Genomic DNA, 26,917 nt, shown 5'->3' with positions numbered 1-26,917 from the left:
GGTTTTGTTTACAGATTACTACTGCTAAATGTCTTGATGTCTTTTAGAAAAGACATGCTGCTGCTGTGAAAAGTCTGCTGAATGTCCCTTTGTGAAGCTCTATAGTCAGCAGGTTAAAGAGCAGCAAAATTGAAATTTTTGATTGACCTAATCATTTAAATGTCATCAGTGACCTTCAGTCAAACACTAAAAGGCGTAATGCAAACTGTTGACTACTTGCCGTGGTGCTGAAAACACCCATCGTCACTTATTAGTAGCCAGGGGCCTCAAGTAAAGTCAAAGAGTGAACATATGAGATGGAGGAGCAGTGCTTTACGCCTCTGTCTGCTTGTTGTCAGCACCTGTCAGTTTAAAATCCCATAAACTCCCTTCAGTTATAGTGAGCTGTCACATAATTCAAGTGCTGGTTAATGCCTGACACCAATACCTAATCTCTCTTCCTCTCAAAATTATGGACACACTGAATTATTAAATTGCTACAACTATTTATCATGGACACAATCAGACACATAAACACAGGTTTGCGCTGATGTACAAGTGTTACAGGTCAGACAGCAGTGGTGCTGTCTAATCGACTTATTCACCAAATATTTCCAAACCTGCTTAAGTGGAGAAAATACCAGATAATACTAATTGCTATGTACACTGTAAAATCTGATGATGATGTTTAAGAAAATACAAATATGATTGGCTAAAATACAGCTGACAGGATACAGATATACAGCACAGTATACTTAGTTTACTAAAGTTGTTCAAACTTAGAAGATCTATTTAATTAAACGTGTCCTTCCTAGGTGGCAACGATTTAAAAATAAATAAGAAAGTGTAACTATATTTTCAGTTCACCAATAAGATAAAAAGTAAATGGATGATTAATTATTATATTTTCTAGCATTTTCAAATGCAGTCGTTTTCCTTGATTTTTTAAAAAGCAAAATCAACTTCAGATTTTACAGTGTAATATATATATATATGTAACTGATGGGATTTTTTTAAATGTGTTAATGTGAAAATCTTTGCTGTCACTAGTCATTTTTTTACTCTCACAATGTATATATGTAAATAGAGACTTGCAGGCATGAGGGGTAAAAACTGTAAAAAAAAAAAGAGTAAAAGAGAGAGAGAGAGAGAGAGAGAGAGAGAGAGAGAGAGAGAGAGAGAGAGAGAGAGAGAGAGAGAGAGAGAGAGAGAGAGAGAGAGAGAGAGAGAGAGAGAGAGAGAGAGAGAGAGAGAGAGAGAGAGACTCAAGTGATACAGCCGGGGACCACGCGCTACAGAAGACGGACGAAGGCACGCGACATGTCTGGAGGATTCAGGTAAGTTTTGATGCAAAGGACTCGGATAATAACGTTTTGAATGTTTAGGATGTATAAAGGGTAATGGGGTAGATAGACAGCGTGATACAGGCTGTTGAGAATGGGGTAGTCATGTTACGCGCCTTTAAGCTGAATGATTTTAGCTTAGTCCGTGTATTATTTTTATTGTTTGTAATATTATTGTCACCATTATTATTATCAGAAGTAGTAGCAGTCGCACTAGTAGTAATATTACCAACCGATACCAGGCTGCACGCCAAATAAGAAGAATGTGCTTTGCGTTTCGAGCAAAAACAGCCTAGGATCATCTTCATGTGAATCCAAATATGAGTCGACTGTGAAATGACTGTAGTTTCTCAGCTTTAATAGAAACTAGCTGAGTCAAATCGTGAGGAACGTGCCTTTAAGAAGATGAGGCAACAGTCCCAAAAACGTCCTTGCAAGGTGTTTGGAAAGCGCGCTGTCCACGGTGCTGAAATCTGGTTTCTGCCTGATTTTCTCAATGGACAGCGAGCTCTGCACTTTGAGCCTCTCCCGGCGCACTGTGTTTGCTGGCAATTTGTAATAAAATGTGATTGTTTTAAAAAGTAGGGGCTGACCACCTGCTCAGTTGGGCAGTTCCTAGTGGACAGAAGTCTAATTGAACCAACTACTGCCCGCTGATCAGATGGTGTGAGCTGGGTGCCTTGCTCAGAGGCACCTCAATGGCAAAAGAGACTGTTGCCCGCTGTAGGAATGTAAAACAGGGCGTTGATGGAAAGGAGCATGCGTGCTTAGTCAATTGTTCCCACATAACCCTGTAGCACATCTGGCCTCGTTTCTCTTAGCTTCCATGTCACAGCAGTTTGTCTCATCCCTCTGCAGGTGCGCGCAGATATGCCCCGGGTGTCGTGCTCACAGCTCGTGGTCGCTGAGATAAACGTGGATGTATTGACAGACAGCAGATAGTATGCCTACACAGTCGGCACGGCTCACGCGATGTGGCACAACATGGCACGCGTAAAGATGGGTCTCTTCGCTCTCCTGTGTCTCCCCACGTTTTTCTTCCGCGTCCTCGTGCTCTCCCACAGCAGTAGCATCAATGAGCGCTCGGTGGTCCCTCGAGCTGTGGTGCGCTCCGTGGCTCGCATGGATGGAGACGTGATCATCGGCGCGCTCTTCTCCGTCCACCACCAGCCGTCTGCGGAGAAAGTGGCCGAGAGGAAGTGTGGGGACGTCCGCGAGCAGTACGGCATCCAGAGGGTGGAGGCCATGTTTCACACGTTGGACCGGATCAACGCGGACCCGAACCTGCTCCCTAATATCAGCTTGGGTTGCGAGATCCGAGACTCCTGCTGGCACTCCTCTGTGGCCCTGGAGCAGAGCATCGAGTTCATCCGGGACTCCCTCATCTCCATTAGGGATGATAAAGACGGGTCCAAATGGTGCATTGACGGGACCCCGTCCCACCAGCCTCCACCCACCAAAAAGCCCATCGCAGGAGTGATCGGACCGGGGTCCAGCTCTGTGGCCATTCAAGTGCAGAACCTCCTGCAGCTCTTCAACATCCCGCAGATCGCCTATTCTGCCACCAGCATCGACCTGAGCGACAAAACTCTGTTCAAGTACTTCCTGAGGGTCGTGCCCTCGGACACCCTCCAGGCCCGGGCCATGCTGGACATTGTCAAGCGGTACAACTGGACCTATGTGTCTGCGGTGCACACTGAGGGTGAGACCCCTGTCACTGGAAAATCACCATCACGTGCCATCATTCATGTTGTCTGTTTGCCTGTTGTGGACATGTGCGTAGATTCTGGGGGGGACACAAAGGGACATGTCCCCCTCAGTATTTAGAACATGTGCATTTGTCCTGCCTAATAAAAACATAAAAAATAGCAGAGGCCTTGTATTTTGAATAAATTTAAGACATTTACACCACGGAGTGATGCAGAAAAGGCACACATTTTTGCATAAAAATGCAGGAATTAAGTGTTTTATGCTCAAAATTTTCTGGCGGAGGACCCCCGAATCCAACATTTTATATGTGCCCCCCTCTAATCTCATATGAAGCCTAGGCCTTTGGTAGTGGATAAACAAGTGACCTCATCGTTCATTATGGTATTTTTAATCACCGATGCATCACTACAATGTTCCAATTGAGTATAGTTTGATAAAGATGCATAACTCTTAACATTTTATGCTATCATTTTAAAATAGTTAGAATTATTATCCAGTTCTTTCCCCAAAATACTTCATAGAGATTCTGATCATTTTAAGGGAGTGACTTAAAGTTGAGATTAACCGGCTGACCTCGAAAGATAATTGCACTTTTTATTTTATATAAATCAATGGCATCTAAAATTATTCTATAAAATGAAAAACAAAATGTGCGAAGACAAGCTACATGGAGATTTTTATCGGCAGCCAAACTCAAACAATCCCACTTTAACAGTTTTTTGTCATTCATCTTTGAGTGTAACTTTGCAGGTTTCATGTTTGTCCTTTAAGAGGACCTGGATGTCAAAGAAAGTCATCAGTCCTTTACCTCTCGATGTGCCTGTCTCTGTCTCAGTCTTTCAGTGTCAGCTTTTAGAGCTGGTAGCTGAAGCCACACATATGTACGTATCTTCATTAAGAATTTTATGTACATGCTTCAAGCATTTTCCACAGATCCAGGGACGGATTTTGAGGCAATGGGGCCCCAAGCACAGATATGTAAAAAGCCCCACCACCTCTTCTAAATATGAGCAAGACATTTCGTTATGGTTTTTTTTTTGTTTGTTTGTTTTTCTCTTTTTTTCTCTTTTTCATCTCTGTGGTCATTTTGCATCTCATGGTCATTTGTGTCTCTCTGGGATAATTTTTTATTTTTTGTTTGTTCTCTGTCTCTTTGTGATTGTTTTGCCCCCTTTTATTGTATATATGTGAATCTTGAATCTCTTATCTTTATGGTCATTTTGAGTCTATTCTTAGTTGGTACGTGTTATTTTGCGCGACCATTTGCAGGGGGGCCTGATACTTTGGGGCCCTTGGTCTGTGCCTGACAGGCCCGTTCAGTAATTAATCCATGCACACATCCTGTGCATCATCACATAGCTGTGTTTGTATTTATTAAATAACCTGCACTAGGGTATGGAGTGTAGGTAGTGTGACTGTTGAGTAAACATTTGTTGGTCTCTTCTTTTGTTTCTTTGAGAAACATATGCGCTTGTCCTCCTTGGCACTTTGTTATAATATGCTTCAGCATGTAGAAGCAAAACTGGAGGTGCACGGCAGTGTTATTAGAGTTCTCGTAGCAACTATTAAAAGTCAGTGTCTAGCCAAACACGTGAGGGACTGTTTTAGCGTTAACAATTTAAGCGTTCAGTTGGAAATGTCAAATGGATTCAATGGTTTAGTAAGGCGGATGAGGCTGGGATAGAAAAAAAATGACAATAATGTTTCAAATTACACCGGATACATATACTTTAAAATAAATGTCTTATCTTCACAGAAGCCCTAGCATTAATAGTATTCAGCTTTTCATACCATGATTGGCTCACTTTTTCTTTTTGAGAACTCTTATGCAAATTCGTTCAGCCGAACAGCACAACAGTGTATTGTGGTGGAGGTAAAAGGAAAAGAGGGGTTGGGTGGATAGAGTAATTACTGTGAAGTGAATTATGTCCATAGCTTTTCATTAAAGTCTTAGTGAAACACAGTCAGCGATGTGCACCCAAATTATGACTGACAGGCTACATTACCCAGAATCCCCCCCTGAGGTGCTGCGGACTCACAGGGAGTGTAAAACATCTTTGGAAAGTCCTATTATAGTCAGGTGCTGGGGAGGGCTGTGACACAGGTTGCAATCAGATAGATGAAGAGAGGGAGTTAGGGAGCTGTAGTACCTGGAGACATAACTAGGTGGCGTCAGCTGTCTGACCTTCAACATACAGGAGGAGCCTCTGGGACTGAAGTCATAATTTAAGAGTAATGAAAAACCAGTCAGGGGAAGGATGGATTTGATTGCAAGCAACATCATTTGCTCAACAGGCTACAGAGCAAGAGATAAAAGTTGGATAGTTTACAAAAATGTTCAAACTTGTAAGCTTCAATTAGATTTTTTTTTACATGCAGACATTTAGTAAATATAATTCTTTACACTGATGAATCAACAGGGAATCCAAAGTAAGAGACTTTTCTTTACTAATGGGGGGGTGGCCCCCACCCTTTCTTCCTTGATTCATGTCTCTCTCATGCACCTTTTTTAGATTTTTTTAGCAAGTCAGTTTACTTTCTTTTCTTTTCTTTTTCCTCTTTTCTTTTTTGGAACAGGATTTCCCTTTTTGGGGGAAAGAACTGTGCGTTGGTGCTCTAGCAAACAGCAACTGTCACTAACTCGGCTGTAGCGGCATTAAGAGAGGAATCCTAAAGCGGGGTAGACTAAACCATTTTACGCTTTTAAGGGGTGTGGGGCCTCAGAGAGCTTCCCTTTTTTTTTAAAATAAATATAAAAAGTCTAGCTTTTATACCAATTTATTTATCCAATTTTAATTAGTTATGGCAATAATTATTTAGAAAAAAAATTGCAATTCAATGTAACTTTTCATGCCAGGCTTTTCAAGGGCCCCCTCCCAATGGGGCACTGGGCATCCAGTTCCACTTTTTCCCCCACTACGATGCCCTTGGTGTTTTGTATTTGTTTAAAATACCTTCAGAGCTCCAAAACAAGCGGGTTAGACAGGTACGTGTTCTTAAAAAAATCTCTCAAACTACACATTCATCATTTAATACGTAAAATATGGTTATTTAGGGTGAAGGGAGGTCCATGTATTTTCCAAAATATTTGTTGCTCCGGGGAGGGTCATTATATATAAAAAAATAACAATATGAAATGACACCCCAGCCACCCCCCTACTTTGATAAACAAAGTACAGTCCCTTAATGTTTCTGACTTCGCATCCTGATTTCTTTGATGCAGATTTGACCTTTGAGAAGTCATATGTAAATCCACTTTTGCTCTATCTTCAGTTATCTCTGCAATAGTGGTCACGACAGGCTTAAGCTCATGAGCTTTCTCTCCCCACCACCTTAGACAAGTTATAAATGTAGCTTGTTCCCGTAGCAACAGCTAGGGCTATGAAATTGCATAAATTACCTGTCCTGATTATCATCAGCCTGGTAGGAATACTCAACGCAGTTTTTTTTGGTAGTCATTGTCAAACGGGCTGTCAACTAATGCACCACCGCCCACCTGTCTCACAGCTGAGATGGAAAGAGTGAAATAATTGGATATCATTATTTCCATTTACGAGTGGGAGAATGAAATGAGGCAACTGGAAATATCATCAAAGGACTATTGGAAAACCAACACATGGGCCCATTGTGTGCCAGGGTAAATGCATTACTGTGATGCCTATTTCAGCTGCCGTCTCCCTTGCCACACACACAGAGAGTGTTTGTTTTTCATTACCCTTATAGTGTAATGGGAGAGCAGGATAGAGGCCCTCAGGAGCCTGGCCCCTCATCGATTGCACAACAAATGTTTTTAAGGGATGCACTATATGGATTTTTTAAAAAAACCCATATGATAACGGATCTGCTTGTCATGGTCAATAACCGATACTACAACCAATAATTACCTGCTTGTCATGGCCAATAAGCAATACTATAACCAATAATTACCTGCTTGTCATGGCCGATAACCAATACTATAACCAATAATTGCCTGCTTGTCATGGGCGATAACCCATACTATAACCAATAATTGCCTGCTTGTCATTGGCGATAACCGATACTATAACCAATAATTACCTGCTTGTCATGGCCAATAACCGATACTATAACCAATTATTACCTGCTTGTCATGGGCGATAACTGATGTGATAATCATAATTGCCTGCATATCATGCCCTATAACGGATATGATAACCAATAACTAAATGCTTCTTATGGCCCATAACCAATACAATAACCCATAATTACCTGCTTTTCATAGCCAATAACCAATATGATAACCAAAACGATAATCAATACAGTAATAGATAATTCATTCCCTGCTTCTCATTGCCAATAAATGATACAATAACCAATAATTAATTGTCCTCATGGCTGGTAACTGATACAGTAACCAATGATTATCTGCTTCTTGTGGCCAATAACCAACACGATAACCAATAACTACCAGCTTCTCATAGCCAGTGACTGATGCGATAAATGATAACTTAACATTTTTGTATTTTAAAAAGAAATGTATAACATCAATTTTATGCATGCCTGCGGGTAAGAAGGGTGAAGATGTAATGAGAAAATATGGATGATTTATTCCACTGCCCTGATTTAACTTAATCTACCTGACATCACTATTGTTAGCACAACAAAAACAAAGGATAGTTCACACTCTTCCATACCTGCAAACATGAGGCTGTGAAAAAAAGGGAGATTGAATGTGCTACTGACAAATGGCCTACCCTCCATCACCTGCATGCATATAATCATACAGTAGAGATCAATATAATAAAGACAAGGATTTGAAAGTAAAATTACCTTTAATCAGTCGATTGTATGTTTTCCTTTTAATGAATAGGGGCTTTTAATATCCTTTTGACAACGTATACAAACACACGCACAGACACATGTTCAGGCATGCACAAGTGATTGGATTGTCTGTGTAATCCAGCTCTCATGCTAAAGAGCTGAGGGGCTTTATCAACAATCCAGATCATGACACAGTCGGGGAGTGCTGCAGTCCACATGGAAATAAAAGATTTAGACTCACACAGCTTTGCAGGGCTCTTGATTGGGACGCAGTTAAACAAGGATAGCTATCTTCACCCTCTTTTGGCTTTGATTGCAATCAGTAGCCAGGAAACACTCTGACACTCATTATGAGAGGATCAGAGCGTCAGCTCAGTCAGGACTTGACGCACTGAACAACTGCTGGGGGAGGGTTGTAGGGGGGCCGCTTAAACATTGATTATCCATCAGTGAAATAATTAGAAATGTATGGTTGCAAGCATTTGATAATGTGTTTTTGCAAGTAACGAGGCATGTAATGCTTTGTTATTATGAAACATTGATTGTGTCACTTACAATCAGGAAATAATGCTGCATATTTTGAGCTCACAATTCGTGATAATACCACAGCAAGTGTAATATCCATATCAACAAAGGCTAATTTAAGAAATAGGATTAACAGACAGTGAAAAGGACCCATATTTTATGGCTAAATTTTCACTATTTAAAGAGATACTTCACCAGTTTTCAACTAGCTTTGTATCAAAGCAAAATGCTCTCGAGCTGTTGTTCGACCTACAGGCTGTACTTCTGAATTCCTTAGTGCCCTAAGGATGACATTTAGGAAGTTAGCATCACTTTGGTTCCCTCATCAAAAAGCCTATGGGATTTTTCCATTGGATTTTGGAATTGTTGTGGAAAATAAGCTATGTGGTAAACAAAGATTATTATACTGCAGTGCTGATCGAATATAAATCAAGGTTATGCTACTGCACTGCACATTTCTTCCCTCAAATGTATCATATTTACACACCCTGTTTGATGAAACAGTAAAGTTAAGCAGCACTGATCAAATATAAGCCATTCTGTTATTGAGCTGTATATTTCTCACCTCAAATGTTTTCAGAAACTTAGCTTATCTTTTAACTGTAATATGAGATTGTTTCTTGCCAGCTGCCATGGTTTCACACGTATGAGTTTGCTCTGCCGTTTCTTGGTCTAGTACGGCGCAGTGCACTCTGGTAGTTGTAGGTTTTCTACCTCTTGAGCAATATCTTTTTTTTCTCTCTGTTTTCTTCAAAAGTATTTGTGTTTTTTTACTACATAGACATCCAAATAAAAGGCCATCTTTAAGGCAGTAAAATACTATTTTAATAACAGTCTATTTTCTTTGTCACTTATAGGAAATTATGGGGAGAGTGGCATGGAGGCCTTCAAGGAGCTGGCCTCTCAGGAAGGCTTATGCATTGCCCACTCGGACAAGATCTACAGTAATGCGGGGGAGAAGCACTTTGATCGCCTTTTGAGGAAACTACGGGAACGTCTACCTAAAGCTCGTGTGGTAGTGTGTTTCTGCGAGGGCATGACTGTCCGAGGTCTCCTGATGGCCATGAGGAGACTGGGGGTGTTCGGAGAGTTCCTCCTCATTGGCAGGTATGGATGTGTTATTGTTTTTTATTATGAATGCTTAAGTTTTTTTAAAAAATCGAGAGAATCTCTGTGGATGGTTAGAAATCGGTTAACAGGCTGGAAGGCTGCAAGATGCCTTGTTGTCTTCCTGATGTGCATGTCACCAAGGCAACCGAGAAGAATTAGACCGCATACCAATAGCGCTGAATAGAAATGTTCTCCAGCAATGAATAATTGGTATTTCTGTCACAGACACAAAACAAGAGAGGGGAAACAATGCCTGTAGTCCATTCTCTCCCGTTTGGGATGTTTGTTTTTTCAAGGCAGTGGCAGTTATTTGGCTTTTAGCAATCAAAGAGAAGCACGCACACATCTGTTTGAATCTATATTGAATCAACCTGAATTGTAGAAATCTTTACTTTTTGTGATAATACCTCCTCTCTGGATATTCCGTCCATCTTTTTCTCCACATGTTTTCCTCCACCTCTCTTTCTCTGTTAGTCAATGTTGAGTGACAGAGAATCTTAGTCATTACAAAAGGGCAAGTTGTCTCACACACTTATACAGCGACACATTACACCATGAAATAACCCTCAAGGAACATTCACACTTGTCAGTAAAAGCCACAGCAGTCTTGATGCTTCTTTTCAGTTCATTTATGCTATATTTTTACCCATCATTTCAACAAAGGAGGATGTTTTGGCGGCGGCTTGTGGCTGGGCAGTTGTCAGACATATGTTACAGTAGGAGGACATTAATAAGACAGCTAAGGATGACCGAGGCTTGTATCCAAGCTAAGTGGTACTCGTTGGGAGATTTGTCAAATGCTGCATGAGTGCAATTCTGAGCCATCATCCTCTCACAGAAAGAACCTGGGAGATAAAATACAGAACAGGAGCTTCCATCTTTACTGTGTGTTCACTCATGTTGAATTGTACAAATTCTGTCTGTCAACAGAGTTACAAAGACAAAGTGGTTGTGTTGCTCTGTGTGGGTTCTGGTTGGTAAAAAGATTGATGTCTTTTCCTCTTTAGTGGATTTCCAACAAGTTCTCATCCCAACTCTTCACATGGTATAGTTTTGTCAATGGACTTTCCCCATCTACATATTACAAGTTAGGTATCCATCTGTGTCTGTTGTTTATGTTCTGAGATGCTGTTACCGGGATGTCACCACCATTATGCAGACAAATGCACATTGTAGGATGTGTGGCATGTGGTTGTGTTGAGGCAACAACAGCAAATGCAACAACAGCACGGACAGTTAGGTGTAGACGACAAAATCACTCATGGTTAGGTTTATGGCAAAGAGGCACATGGTAAGGTGCACAAAAAAACATCAGACTAATTTGGATCAGTGTTTTAGTACTGCTTAGGGGAGACGGACAGTCGGCCAATTAGCAGCAGCACGTCAATGCAACACATTGCAACTTAAGGAGCTGAAATTATTGCATTCACTTGGGTGTTGTGTTCCCATCAATGCCAATTTGAGCCGGAGGTGATAAATACCCCTGACTACTACAGAGGAGCAGGTTTTTTGTGCAGTGGGAATGAAGCTATAGCATTAAACCACAGCTGAACATAGTCCCCAATAACTACACTATTTCACCTGCTCTGTCTTACACTTGCAAAAAAGCAGAAACCACATATTTGTGACAAGTCTTTGAAGATTTTCAACTTTATAATGAACTAGTAGGCTTCAAGCTGAGAGCCACAGGGAGTAAAGTGAAGTCAGAAAGCACTGAGATGCTGATTAACACATTTTTGGTTTTCGTGTTTACGTGGGATTTATTGACAGTAAAAAAAATGCAGAAACAAGAATCTTATTGAATAGCTACAGTATCTAATAGAGATAAAATTAGAATTTCTTGTTACAACTGGTTAATTTCCTTGTATGTACTTACCACATACATAAGACTCTCCAGTCTAATACACACTTCTCTATTGGCAGCCACAGAGGGATTTGTTTCTTGTCCTTGCCATCATCCTTGAGGAAGCATTTCCTATTTCCTATAATATCTCCCAGTGGTAGAAATGAAAAGGAGACGAGTGCAGCTCTTACCAGCCTCTGTTTATGTGTTATATTCAAAGCATACATGCATATTTAAGTCTTTGGCAGGGGAAGGCACTCTTTCTTTTCAGATGCTGAACATGCCTTTTAAATTATCCATTATAATGACACTCTAGGGTTACATTTCTTCCCATATCTCTCCTTTTCTTTTTCCTCCATAGGAGATGGGAAAGTGGGTCTTTTTTTAGCTTTTGTGGAAGTCTCCATGGGCGGAAGAAATGCTTCTGGGTCAGAGAGAGAGAAGGAGATAGAGAGACAGAGTGTGTAAAAATGACAGAGGAAGTCTGGGCCAGCACAGATGCCAAGCCATGTGTGTGTTTCCCGGGATGTAGTGCAGAACTGAATGAAGCTGTCAGACAGGTATTATCTCATCAAAGTGGAGTTTTTTTTCCTTAATTCATGCTTTCACCTTTAAAGAAGCCTCTTTCATGAAATGTGTGTTTGTGTGCACAGAGAGCTATAGCAAGTTGGAAGGATGTAAGACACACAAAGACAAACAAAGAGTGAATGAAACAAAGTGACAGCGAGAAGAGTACAGACAGACTAATCTGTCGGTCTCACATTGAACATCTAATGGGGACTGGCTTCTTGGGCTCTCTTTTATTACTGCAAATGTTTTGTCTTTTACTCTGCTGATTCTGTTGCTGACATAAATCTAATTGCATTAAAACTTGTGATTTAGCAAAAAAAATGGTGCAGTGGGCAGAAGTAAAAAAAAAAATTGCAAATTAAGTCTTATGCACTTTTTTGACTTTCAAAGGAGCTGTGTATGACATTCAGAGCATAGCTTTCTATAGCCCCTTTTACACTGCCTGTCCAAAGTGGGAATATTGTGCTGTTATGCAGCCCTGCTGTTTTGTGTATAAGGTATGATTGCGGAATGAGGGGGCAGAGTTGTTTCCCCCTTAAGCCAGCATAGAAGTTAGAAACAATGCAGAATCAAGGTCTGTACAAAAGGAACAGCCAGCAGGACAGGATTACGAACAGGACAGGCATGACATTTAACAACGTGTTACATGTGCATCCCACTGCAAGGGATTTAAAATGAAGCTTGCAGCAATTAGCAGCTAACTCCAAGAAGAAGAACAGTGGCTGTAAATGTCTGCACGTTAGGAAAACAATGAGGTTCAGGAGCTCCTTACCCTCTGAGCAGAGAATAAGATCAGCCGCTAAATAACAGGGAATGATTGGTATTAACAAGTTATGTCATTGTTATTGTTTAGAAAGGACAGCCGAAACATGTGTTATATGTCACAACTAAGGCCGTTGCTTTTGTGTGAGACATCATGCCGCCACAACTCTTTTGCTTCTGTGATGCCAGCATGCTATCTAAAATCACACATGGGAGGAGTCTAATGCTGCTAACATTTGGTTCTGTATAAAAATGCAAAGGAGGCATAAAGAGGGGACTTCGTAGTGATCCTATGGCATGATCTCTTTGTGAATAGGGCTTATATATTTACCTAGAAAATAGTGGTTGGCTGCTATATTAATGCTCTAAATTTTATGTACAGAACCTATAAGTTGATATAATCAATAGTTTTCTATAAACAATGCATCACATGACTATATGAAAAAGGGTTCACTCATAGTGATGAATCCACAGAGCACCAAAACTCACCAAACTCTGCAGTCTCTCTCAGCTCTACAAAGCATTTTAATGTCCTTCAGCTCACTGTTTTGGTTTGCTCTCACGGCTCTCGTCTGTCAGTGTTGTTTGCAAACACAGCTTGCAACAGTATTCAGTGGAAATTTGCCAGCAGACACAGTTAGTGGCTAGCTGGTTGGGGCATTGCTCTTCGCTGGCATTGTTGGGTAGCATATTTAACATATTTACCATATCAACTTATGTCAATGTTGTGTTTATACCTTGTTTCCACTGCTGTAGAGTGGCTGAAAACTCTGTTAATACAGGTTTAAACAATCAACTGCTGCCTGCTGCTTGCAGATTCAATTAAACCAAGAGACATACATATGTAATGGTAATAACATCATTTCTGTTACTTAAAGCACTACAATTTCACACCAGTGTACTGTCTGGCATTACATCTGAATACAATAGGTATTTAGGAAGTGTCTTAATAGATGCTTGATATGTTGTTACATACAATACAAGTTGACGACAGAACTCATGGGAGTTAAAAGTTAATATTCTGACCTGATGAAAGTCAGAAACAGCTTTAAAATGAACAAGGCTCAAACTTTGCCAGAACAAGCAAAATGTGCCAGGAACAGGGCGCATTATGAGTCCAAGTTTCTTTTTAATCATGCAGGCACTTTTGCAGTCAGGGCTTACAAAAATGTTTTTTCATGTAGAAAATTAAACCTTCAATTAAAGCATCCCCATCAGGCCAATCAGCAAGATAGTTTCAATGCCAAAGCACCACACCAAAATGGGACACACTTCATTACAGTTAACCAGCTGTGTTTGCAACATTTCATTTGAGGATGGAATTAAAATTATTGCACTTAGAATAGTGAGTGTAATCTTTAAGAATAACAACTTGAGGGCAGCAGGTGCCTTCAAGATGAGTGAGATGGTGAGACAGTTATTGGCATGTCCTTGACCTCATTCTTCTCCCAATTTTATTGCACTCGGCACAACAAACAGATCCAGATAAGAGATGGTGTACCAGGCATTATAAAGATTTGGAAAATCCAAGAGCAGGCAGCCCTCTGAGCGACAGACATGATTTATACAGTGTCTCCTTTAGCCCTGTTACAGACCAGGATTTATCGGCTACATAGAGCTGGATTTTAGACCATATTTAAAAGAAAAACATTAGATATATTGAAAGTATACAAAAGCCTGTAAATAATTCTCAAAAGTACAGCACACCCCTGTGTTTACATTATGAATGTTTATTTTTTGTCATATAAACAAATTCTGTTTGCTGTTTCTTCTCTAAGTAGAAGGCTAAGACTAGATGACGACTAAACTTTCACTTTTCAACTTTGAATAACTGAAATCTAAACGTCTAAAGAAAAATAACTGTATAACAGACATTTATTAAGCGTCTTTTCAACATTGCTCAGTGGGAGTGTTGTGGTGTATGTAGAGAAAATTGCAGAATACCGCTGAAGCAGATAAAAACACTATACAGCAGAGGCTACATAAACTAAAAGTAGACAGGCAGAGTGTTTTGAATCTGAGAGCTTTTGTTTTAGCTGCTCAGCTGACGTGCTCTTCAGACGAGGGCCAGGTGTGGCAGCATGCTCAACCCACTTTGTCCCTGACCTGCAGACTCTACTCTGCAACACTTCAACACTTTCCATCCACTCCGCTCTGCTGCTGTCAGTCAACAGCACTCTTGTCTTTCTCTCTCTGTGATGCCAATCACGATTTTGCCAATCAGCTGCCTTCATTACTCAGCACAGGCAACAGACAACATTTATTGCATGCATACACTCTGGCACACAGATACAGACGCTCGTTCCCGACATAGATTATCCACTTCATTTCAATCAAAAAGACATTGATGTCTGTCTTCTTGGTTTGTTCAAGTACATTTCAGAGTGAGTCTATTAAATGAGAAACACGTTCGGCTCTGATGGAGAAAAGCAGGAAGCGCAGGGAGTGTTTTGATATAACCTCAGTTAATCTTTTAGAATAGAAACGATTGTGTGGCTGAGCTGGAAGCCGGTTGGTGAGCAGATTAGAAGAGTCAGTCAGTTCTGCAAGACTGGTTGAAGAAAGATAGGAGTAGACTTTGGTTTCTTTGACTGCGGAGTCCTGCTGCTCTGTCCACAAATTAAAGCGAAGACCTCACCATGAAAGATGTAATACAGACAGATGTAATGAAAGACCGAGACAGAGACAGAGAAAGATGAAGGTTGAGACAGAGAGCGGAGGGGTAGAGATAAGAATGCTAAGCACGGTTGGGAGTAGATCGTGAGTTTATTATCACTGATCTGGTAAAAAAAAAAACAACAACAATGTTTTAGTTTTAAATTTTTCGGATAATTTGATGGAGGCTGTTCATCTAAATAGATGAAAAATGTTTTCCATTTCTTAGAGTCCTGATTTATAAAACAGGATCTCCTTGACCCTCGTCTTTCAGGAACAAAGGCAAAGTAGTGTGAGTATTGTGATGAGGCAACTAAATGCTTTATGCCAGTAGTGTGATGTTGTTATCAACACTACAATACCTCGTGGGGAGAATTTTGTGATGAATAGATGGGTCAGCAAAACATCTGATTTTTTTAATTTTCTTAACTTTCTTAAACTTCAATGCTCAGTGTGTAGGATTTAGAGGCATCTACTTGCAGAAATACAGTATTTGTGATTATGTTTTCATTCATTATGTTTTCAGGAAAAAAATCATTGTCCAATCTATATTTCATAGTTTCAACAGCGCTGTGGTTAACATGTAGTTATGTTTATGCACAAAAAACACTTAGTTGTGGTCAGAAAAAGATTATGTTTTGCCTACAATACCTGATTTCAGTGGCATAATTGCTGCTGAATGTGATGGTTTGCTAAAAAAGCAACCTGTGTTGTTGTTGTTTGCTTGTTCTTGAACAGTGGTGCAGCTTGGCAGCTGTCACACCCAGGCATCACGCCATCCACCATCCCCTCCACCTCCTGAAGATAAAGCTCATAGAAAGGCTGATATGATATGTATGAAACGTGCAAATTAATGTATCCCATTTTTGAACACATATACAATAGCAACATTTTCTTCTGGCAACTAAACTGCTGTGTGTAATGTAAGAGGTGTCATTTGTATGCCTGACACAAACTAACTTCATTTCCAGCCCTGTTTGCTTTTAACAAAAAAGCCAGAGTGTCAAAAGAACCAGCTATTTCCCTCTGGAGTTGGAAGAGACCATAAAAGAAAAAGAGAGAGTGTTGGACTTCCACTCATCCTTCACACGCATGCTAATGTTGTTCTGTGTCTGCTGGGTGTGTGCATAGCCAACAGTTTGCTGACAAGTTCATCATTTTAACTTCATAAGTTCATATAGAAAGTATCTTAAAACCTTCTAAAACCGCAACCAAAAGTGGTACTGACAAATATTTTTCACCGTCGATGTCATCCTGTAAATAGGTGTTTCGATCAGAAAACCCTCATATCATCATTGTCGGACACTAACGTTGAATCTCCGCATTTTACTATTTTCATTTTTTTAAATGAATTAATAAATTAATTCTATTGGTCCCCCTCTATGTCTATCAGTAGATGTTACCATTTCTCAACTGATGAAATGTATTTCAAAAAGCTTGTGTAAATCTTCTATCTCCATTTGATCCTTTTAAAAACAATGTTTTTTCTCATTTCTGAAAAATAGCAGCTTTGCCCAACAGCAAGTTGTTTTTGATGGCTATGAAAAAATACATATTTTTTCATGTAGTTTGGAGACTTGCATAAAATGGATAATCTCATAAAAGCATTGTCACCAGGCTCAGAAAAGAGAAGTCATCTAATGGAGCTTTTAATCGGAGTTGATGTGTTTTCACAGAGCATTTTCTTAAGAAAATGTACAAAGTTTTTCTTTACCTCTCATAAACTATCAAACCAACTTTTGCATATGACAGCTTCATAAAAAATAGACCTTGCCAAAATGAATTGCCACATCACACCTCAGTGTTTTTCCCTCAAAGCCTTTTTGAAGTTAATGTTTCTCCAGATGGGTTTAGGACAAAACTCAGAAATCAGTCTCACTGTAGGGAGGAACCATTTAAATGTCCCTCAGAGAGCAAGCAACTGTTACAGGTGTATGTAAAACACATTATGAGCTGAATATATGTATGAAAATATAATCATTGTTCCACTTTACTTTCAGAGCAGCCTTGTTCATCTTTTGAGTGCAGCCTCACGGCTTGTAGAGGGGAGGTACTTCCTATTAAGCTTCATGGAGGAGATCATGACATTAGTGCAGAACAGTGTGTGCCACATAGAGTGCACTTGATGCAGTACAATGGCCATAGACTCCATGCCTTTTATTTGACCACAGAGAGCAATACACACAATGACTCCCAAGAGATGGCTGCCCATATTATTACAGATCAGCCGCTACCATGTTGCTGTTAGTGAGCTGTGACCAGTGCTCACGTCTCTTTTTGCTGAAGCCTCAGTTATAGGTCATCAGCTGATTTACACAGACAAATGCCACTACAATTAATATTTTGAGATTTGCAGCAATTCTGTTTTAATGTGTTACATATGTGTATATTCAAAGAAGTTTATTTTCCTTTACCTTAGTCCAGTGTGTATGATTTAGGGGGATAAATTAGCAGAAATAGAATATAATAAAATAAATGTGTTTTCTTGAGTGTATAATTACCTAAAAGAAGGGCTCGTTCTGCTTTCGTTACCTCAGAATGAGCCATGTTCCCTCTTTTCCTCATCTTAACCATCAGTGCCAGCATGTGCATATCTGATGTCTCTGCATCAGTCGCCAAATGCTTTTGTTACCTAAACATAAGCACATGCAGCATCATGCCACCATTTGCATTTGCTGACATCACAGTAGCAGAAGTCCACTGAAAAAAGCAGCGTGTGATACGCTGGAATGAGAACATGTTGAAGATTTACCGGGAACAAACCGACTCAATTTTTAAAACACCACACAAAGGCTTCCCACTTTATACATATGCAACTCATGAGAGATGACCATTGGAGGGGCAAGTGATTGTATCAGGGTGGCTGTGGCCCCCCACCTGGCCACCCAGTGAAAGCGCCCCGATCCAGGCACAATATATGCCCCTTTAAGATCTGTTAGGTACTTAGGAAACCTCCTTATAAAAGCAATGTATTTGTGTTTCACAACGCACTGTTCAACCACTCACATAGCAGAGGCACTTGTCAGGAGAAATGCACCTAGCAACAGCAAGCAGAAGCACACTGGGCACTGTAATCACGATTGGAAGTCTAGAGTATAGTCATTAAGAAGAACAAGCTCTCTCCCTGCCAGCCATTCAATGTGTACCATACCTATTTTGAAAATCACTGTGGCTTCTCTGACATTTCTGATGTCAAGTACATGTAACCCAGCTGCATGTAAAGCTGACATTTACAACTCTTTAGACGAAATACTCAAAAGAATGCACTGTGTTTTGCAAAAGCGCCACACACAATTACAGCTGATAAAAGAGCAGTGAAACTAGGATGATTCATGAACTGGATCTTCAAATAGTGAATGTGATGGAATATGTCTATGAGCTGACAGGAATGTATAGTACCCATGAAAATATTTGGCAGTGTGTGTTTTAACCGGGTTTCCCCGAGGCAGACACCATTAAACTCTCCACAGTAAATCTCTGAATCCTGGCTGAATTTCTACCCACTCAGTTATATAGAAAAAAATTGCCATGAAATAGTTTTGTCAGCTAGATATATATCTACTGTACAGTGTCTTTTGTTATCGTTCGCTTTCCGCCTGTTCCCCAGCACTGAGCCTAGTTTCTGAATGGCAGCACGGAGTGAACCCACCTACCCATTTGCCCGCCTGCTCGCTCTCTTGCAATTAGCAGCATTCGTTTTCTCTCTCCATCTAATGCAGCTTGAATGCTGTTATTACTAAACATAATTTGCATAAGCTGCTTTTCCACATGTAACGCTCATTTCTGCCCCTGTCTTACACACACAGTTTTGGTCCGGGTCCCATTTTGAATGCTACCTTCTTTTTTTTTTCTTTTTTTCAATTTTGCAAAAATTGACAATGAGACAATAATGTGAATGCTCTGTCGCTGTAATGGCTTGGCTCAAGTCATTGGCAGGTTATGACTTCATCTTTTGAGACTGCGCTGAGGTGCAAAGAAAGCCGTGATCCCATATTATGTGTGTGTTGTGTGTCTTGTCTCGTATTTCTGCATTTGGCTGTCCTGTTCAATTCCCAACATGGAGACGCAGGTTTTGCTCTGAGCTTGAATAAATGAAACGGTTAGGGTGCCAGAGAGAGCGAGGAGTTGTGGCGCAACACATTTAGCTGTCTTTTTCCTGTCATCTCTTAAGACTTTCATCTCCTACCCATCTCAGGAAGGGGAGCGCGGAGGATGTGGAGTTCTGCCTATTGACTTGCGAGTAATTTGGCAAAAAGCGGGGCATGAGCAAATAGAGACCTTCTCTTTGGCAACAGCAGTGGCAACAACGCCAAAATAAATGAGTGTCTTTCTCATCCAGAATTGTAGATGTACAAGGGGTTAAGGCTGAATTTTTGTTGCTGGGCTTTGGTTTAATCCATCCTTCATAAATCCTTCTGATTCAGAGACACATTCAGATTTATGAAAACTGTTTGGATAACTAGATTTAGGAAATTTAAAATGGCAGAAAATGATTTCCATTTTGTGATTTGGTGGATATTTAAAGATAAAACACCAGCCCTCTATACACAGAGATAGTGCTTTATAGGCCTGTAAAATGTCCCTTCTTTATGCCTTCTTCTATTTTTTTTATTTATTGTTTTTGTCTTTTTTGCCTTAAAAGGAGATAGGACAGCTTTAGGATGAAAGGGGGAAGAGAGAGGGGATGACATGCAACAAAGGGCTGAGGCCAGAATCAAACCCACAGTGGCTGCTGGGATAACATAGCCTCTCTACACGGGGTACCGGATTGCATAGATGCAGATTTTGGGGTTCTCAGTATTTAGAATGTGTGCATTTCTCCCCTCAAAACACTCCTTGAAATGACTTTTATATTGACAACAAGACATTATCACCAAATATGTATGCACAAATTGGTGCATAAATATTCACCAAAACGCAACAAATTTAGTTTTCAATGCTCAAAATTTTGTTGCAGAGAACCCCCAAACCCCCAGTTTCATACGTGCCCTCTCCCCACCATGTTTAAACCAAACCTACACCCTCAGCTGATAGCTTTTGTGCTGTGTTTAGCCTAAAATCACAGGTGGGTTTTTCTGATCATCTACAGTTCCTCTCTTTTCCCTTTCAGGATTATCTTGTGTGTGCCATGATCCCCAAGACCGTCAGTGTGTTGCTCTCTCCGGCTCGGCTCACTCTCCAGAAACATCTCTCTTTCTTTAGGCTTCCAGCGAGAGCACAATAGCGATAGATGCATTAGTTATGAATGTAAAGACTCAGAGAGCAAGAGAGAAAGTGTGGTAGGAGGTGGAGGGGGATGCGCTGGGACTGAGACAAAAAAGCAGAGGAGGAGTGCAGAGCCTCCATCTTTACGTTTTTCTCTCTGTGAGACATGATTCTGTCCTTTTGACCCTTTGCACTAAAGAAATCTTCATGCAAGTTTAGTGAGAGTTTACTGGGGCAAGTCACGCAGGAATCAAGCTCAATATAATTTTTGTTAACAGGGATTTACTGTACTGCTGGAAGTAAAGGACTTGTGTGCAGCTTGTGGTACAGTCACCATGGAGATTTTGTTTGGGCTTATGACGGGGTTGGTGTGATCGTCTCACTGCAGATCTGTCATTCAGTCTGTCAGCAGGGCTCCAAACACAATAGTCTCTTCTTGGGAAATATGGCTGACATCTGAAAAATTCCTCCCAGCAACAACAGCAACAAAGATTGTAATTATAAGATAAGCAGCCACTGTCTACATTCATTCAGTAATGGAGCCCTGCTTGCATTACTTGCACACACATGTGGCTCTGGAAACTATATTCAAGTTGAGTCTGGGCTCGTGATTGCATCTGTTTGTGTTCCAGTGAGCAAGGGAGCACAATGAGCTGCATCTGAATATTTATAACACGCCTCTGATGTTAATTGAAAGCAGCCACACATTGTCAAGGACATCTCTCTCTTTCCAATTGATGCCTTGTGTTCCCTTGTGTGAGGGGATGGGTGAATGACATTGGAGTGATCAAAAATAGCACACTGGCTTTGCATCTGGACATAGTTGTCACATCCTGATTTGCAGAAAATTAAAATGCTTTCTTGTTCAGACAGCTAATATTGGAGCAGCGTGTGTGAATATCCCATGTAAACACAGAGAGAATCGTGAATGAAGGTGTGCAAAACTTGAACCACAAACACTCGGAAAACAACAAATCAGTCATAATCTGAAACAATAGAACACTGCAATTAAAACAATAGTGATTGAAAGAGGATTTCTTCCTTTTTTCAGTTTTACATTATTCTAAATTGAATAACCACAGGTGTTGGACAGATGGCCAGAGAAAACAAGCATTATCTTGTGGTGCTAATATAATATGTAAAATAATGATAGTGTGCACGTCAAACTACAGTTGGAGCAGCATGCAAGGACCCTGAATTTTACAAGCTTCCAAAAATTTGATGATGCATCAAGTACTCATCTGGATGCCAGTATTTGTTCAACATATAGAGTACTTGTCAACACCCCTATTGCATGTGAACATAACTTTTAATTTCATTTTACTATTTAAAATGGGTAAAATCTTATTTTATTGTAGAGCTTGTTTTATTGTCGTGTTGTATTACTTCTTTCAGTGCCACCTTGCAACAGTCCTAACTGTTAGCATCATATGACTAACGTTACCTAACAGTCATTAGCAGGTTAAAAGACAGAGTTGAGCTGTTTAAGTGTCAGTTTGAGTTGTTTTGAGACCATTAAACAGTTCGGTGTGGGATGTTAGCAGCTGCTGTTGTGTTAGCTCGTGCTAACCGGCAAATGGTGAACTGACTTGGACGAGAGCAGCTCGGAGACAGTCCTTCAGTGCTGTGTTTAACCTATAACATAACGTTAATGGCAGAAACAGAACGTTTGCAGATTTTCTCATGTTAACTTTCAGTTTAGGCTAACTGAGGCCTGGTTGCTCAATATGCGAATTTTAAAATGCACTTGATTTATGTTGTCATATATTGTCAGCCGAGTTACATTCCTGTTCTGACATTAGATGTTGGGGTGTTTTTTCGCGAGTACTTGAGTAGTTTCATGCATGTACTTGAATATGGGGGTTAAATGTTTTGATGGCTGGTATTGTTTTCAAGTTGTGAGTTTGCTTGTGTGTATTATCATGGTAAAATGTTGTTGTGTGCTTTGACACATATTTATATGTCTGTCTGTCTGTAGAGAGATTTTGTCGACATGATAGCTTTGCGAATGTGGAAAATGCAGTCCCGAAACTTTACAGATGTGTTGTTGAGATCAAAATGAAGGCTGACGTCAAAGACAGGTGTGTAAATAGAGCATGAGGGTCAGGAGAGGGAAGGTAGGAAGTAGATAAGGGGCCAATGCCCACCTAATCTACGCTCCTGGCTCACATTCGTTTGAAGTCATGGATCACTGTATTGCGTCTGCAGTGATCCCATGGCAAGATGGTCTCTAGTTTAATCTGCTTTGTTCCGGCCTTGCAGGACAAAATGTTGTTCATTTTATATTATGTTTTTGGGAGCTTACACAATTCAGAGAGCAGACTACAACAGCTTTTCATTTCTCATAACTCTCTAATATTTTACAGACTAAATGATTTTTTTATTACTCTAAAAACAAGACATATTTGTCAGTAAGAATTTGGATATTAGTGAAACTTAAAATGGATCACCAGTAGTTGTAATTATTGCAATAATGAGCAATCAAAATGCCAAGCATTTTAAAAATGTAGGAGGCCCCGAGCAGCAGCGTTCACACAAACCTTATGCAATGATTTTTCTATTAAACTGACCAACCGATAATAAGATCTTAATGCAGAGACTTTGTCATGGAGTTTAGAAGTGAACTGATGTCCCTTGGTGCTAAAAAGCAAAAAGGATTTTCTCCCAGCAGTGTTCCCTGTCAATGTAGAGGAGACTGATCTCCCAACTCAAACTAGGGCATGATGAATTAGTAAAAGCAGCTTGGATGGGCTTTTAAAGGCTCCCTGGCTCACCCAGGGTCCTCTGTGTCACCTCAAGAGAGTCATGCTGCCGCCGCCATCTAGCTAACAAGCCACCATCACTCCTGCTTTAACTGTGCGGAGTTGCAGAAATAAGAGAAATGGAGGAGAATGGCAGAGTGGGGAGGGAGAGTGATAACGGCAGAGAGAGTTTTGGAGATGGAGCATCAGTGCTCAGCTGTGGAGAGAAATCCCTGTATGAATATTTCTTCCACTGCCAGAGCAGTTTTAAATTAATTAAGAATGTGGTGGGATCTGCATAGAGATAAATGAATGTAGAACGGAAAACAAAAATCACACCTTAGAGCTGCTGTTGTGTGAAATTAAAGAAAGCAGTGGTGGAAAATAGCTAAACATTAACTTAAGTGCTGTAATTTAGTACAATATTCTGGCACTTTTTCTTTATAGAGTATTTTCATTTTATGCTCTTCTTATTTCTGTCCTGTTCCACTTTCATTTCTGAGGGAAATATTGTGTGTTTACTTCACAACATTTGACAGCTGTCCTCCTTCTTTTCATCTTTTAACATATGATACATTGTTGATCATACAACCAAACTGAATACAGTATTCATTGATAGTAATGGTGAAAATGGCCTCCGCCTGCTGTCTAAATGAGGCTTGCTTATAAAGTGTGCATCTCATTTGTCAGTCAACACAACACACTAAAATAATGCTGTACCTGTCTGCAAACTCTACGTTTCAAAAACACTGGGCAATTTATGGTTAGGTTTATTCACAAAAAACACTTAGTTGTGGTCACACAAAGGTCATGTTTTGGGTTAAAATACCCAGTTTGGGGGGCTTAGTCCTGGCACGAAAAGCAACGATACTCGGTAAACAAAAAAAATGCTTTTTCTGCCACTATCCCGGCAGGAATAGCAGTGTCGTCTAGGAAAAAAGAAAACGAAAAAAAGACAAATTAAAATGTGACGTAACTTAAGAAACATTGAGGATGGGTATGAAACATACAAATGTAATGAATTTGTGGTTTGCGGATAAGCGCTGGTCCTTGTGTGGTTGTAACTCCTCCTTGTGTAGTCATGGTGGTCCAAGTAATAAATGTGCATCAAATTTTGGTTGTGAGGAGTTCATGTTGAATTTTAATCTATTCAGATTCTTTTGAGTTAGTTGTAAGCCAATAGTTGCTGCCAGTTACACTAAAAAACATCTCAAATTTCACTGTTAAGTTGGACCACTTTTCTTAGCTGTCATTATTAACACCTCAGAATTTTCACAAATCCATTTTGTGACAAAAATCATCCTGGGAAACAGTGAAAATGAGTAACAACTCATTATTTTCAAAAGGATCTGTATTCAAAGCTTATGAAAGACATCAGAAGAGTTAAATAAGTTTTTAGCCTGAAACGTTAAGAGTGCTGATACCTCAACGCACCAATTATTAACCACCTCTGAAAATGAAATCTACAGACAGTGCGCCACAAAAAGAGACAAGGATTTAAATCCTGATTTTATTTTTAAGAACAATGTAATTCTAGTAATTAGCTGGTTTGTCGTTTTAGTGCTCTGTGATTGACAGTCAGATTAAAAGTTTTTCTATTAACTACCTGAACTTTTATTTCAACACTCGCGCACAGCAATTAGGAAACTCTTGACTCTCCTATCCTCCCTTTCCTCTTTTTAAAGTAACTCTTCCCATTCATCCTCCAGGGGAAACAGCGCATGTGATTAAATCTCTGCCCTGCCAATTAATTCATGGCTTCATAAATATACAAATGTGCTATCAAACTGGAACTAGATCATCCGGGAGAGTCGGGGGAGCTCTCACTCTACTCACTGTTGTATACTACTCTATAAATTATCCAGCTGTGTTCATGCTGTGCTCCTCTAAACAATGCTGCACATCATCAAGTCTCAGTAAATCATCAAAATACACACGTCCCATTATAAGCATGTGGCATCAGAGGAAGAGCATCCTGCTGACTTTACTTGCAGAGTTAAATACTGACTTAATTGGTTCATTTATTGTAGCTGGAAAGTTGAGGGTAAAAGAGGAATTACATTCAGTTTATACTGTCTATACTGATTATTATTTTGCAAAGTAACCTGGACTCTCAACGCCACCATTAATTTTTCAGTACCTACTGGCAGCCAAAGTTGGTGTCTTTGAACTATGAAAACATTTTTTTTGTTTAGTTTTTCATGTTTTTTGTTGTCAGATCAGATTGAGCAGGTGAATAGCTTTTGCAACGGTCATCTGAGGGCACTGATTTATATGCTGGAAGACTGTGACAAATGACCTATTTGTGTTTTAGGCATGATAGTTGTTGGATTAACCAAAAATATTTAAAGACTTAGTGTTTGGAATTTTGAAACTTTTCCTTATTGTTGCCAAAAGTAACAGTGTGTTGCCTTGTGTCATAGACCTCAGCCTTCTCACTTTACAGGAACAGTTTGACAGCAATGTCTCTTTCCAGAAATCATGACCCGGTTACTCAAGATAATCCACAGCACATGTGGTGAGCAATCTCATGTAGGAACTGGGTTTGTTTTTTGTTTTTTTTTATAACCGAACTACACCCACCAACTGTAGCACTGCACAAAAGAAAGTGTGCATCTACTGCTAGGTCATCTAGCACCACTGAACTAACATAAAAGCTCAGCCAAGGATGACATTTACATTTTCGTCTCCCACTGTCACAAGGACGAGCCCCTTGTCAACATGTAGATGCACACTTCCTTCTGCTCAAATATGCTAGGTGTAGTTCAATAAAAAGAAAATAATTCCTGGATGAAACTGCTCATATCAAGGTCTGTGAATTATCTTGAGTAGCCAGGTAATGTTTTCTGAATAGAAACATTGCTTTTGAATTATTTAAATGCATTTTGGTACTTTAAGCACCACAAGTCGAATGCTGTCCAGTTCCATTATATTGGAGAGAGGACAGGCATCTCTATGGCTGATATCACCAAGACTTGGCAACTCACAACAAAACAAACTAGATTTATTAATAGCACCATAGGTAAGAGGACAACTGTGTATTTTTGATTTGCGGGGGAACTGTCCATTTAAAAGTAATATAAAGAAATATTTATTGATTTTGATTTTATTAGAGGTCTGTTCTCTTTTATATTTCTGTCTTCCTTCAACAGCTTGACCTATACTGTCTTCACTACAACAACTGCAAAGCTAATAATATACTTGGAGAGCACTGACCCTTTAATCTGCTTAAACAGGTGTTCCTCTGGTAAATCTGACTCAGGTTATATAATAATGGGCCTTCCAATATGCACTGCGAAGCTGCGCAACATTGAGGTGACATTAAATCAGATTTTGTCCCATTAGGCATATCTCTGATGGCCCGAGAGTTTTGATGAGCTGTTTGGAGTTGTGCCAGACAGCGCGGTCCTGTGAGAGGAGAGTGAAAAGAGAGAATGTCATTTTACTTCATCACAAACTCCACTGTGAGAAACAGCCAAGCATGTCTTCAATGCCTCATGCATTATTCATGTTGAGTAGTGAACAGCACTTCTCCCTGCTTTTCTCTCTCTCGCTTTATCTAAAAATCGATCAGTTGTGTTAGAACAAATATGTTAAACACTGAGTTTTATTGAATAGACCATATGAAATGCAGTTACCCTGTCAGGTAAAGTACATGTATGATAAACTTGGAAGCTGTATGCACACAAACCTAT

General features: G+C 40.0%; 1 protein-coding gene across 2 annotated transcripts in view; it reads left to right on the top strand.

The window, feature by feature from the left end:
• Nucleotides 1-1,241: 1,241 nt before the first annotated feature.
• Nucleotides 1,242-26,917, top strand: part of grm1a (glutamate receptor, metabotropic 1a) — a 45,642-nt gene continuing 19,966 nt past the window's right edge. For both annotated transcript variants that reach the window (XM_088089867.1, XM_088089868.1), the window contains exons 1-3: nucleotides 1,242-1,316; nucleotides 2,181-3,024; nucleotides 9,194-9,443. In XM_088089867.1, coding sequence (XP_087945993.1) covers nucleotides 2,295-3,024; nucleotides 9,194-9,443 — 980 coding nt within the window. In that variant the 5' untranslated portion in view covers nucleotides 1,242-1,316; nucleotides 2,181-2,294. The remainder of the gene's footprint in view (nucleotides 1,317-2,180; nucleotides 3,025-9,193; nucleotides 9,444-26,917) is intronic.

This window comes from Plectropomus leopardus, chromosome 16 (genome assembly GCF_026936395.1).
Source record: "Plectropomus leopardus strain MGB_pleo_1.0 chromosome 16, ASM2693639v1, whole genome shotgun sequence".
Taxonomy (NCBI): Eukaryota; Metazoa; Chordata; class Actinopteri; order Perciformes; family Serranidae; genus Plectropomus; species Plectropomus leopardus.
The sequence above is the reverse complement of the archived record's forward strand: the minus strand, read 5'-3'. Positions and strand labels throughout refer to the sequence as shown.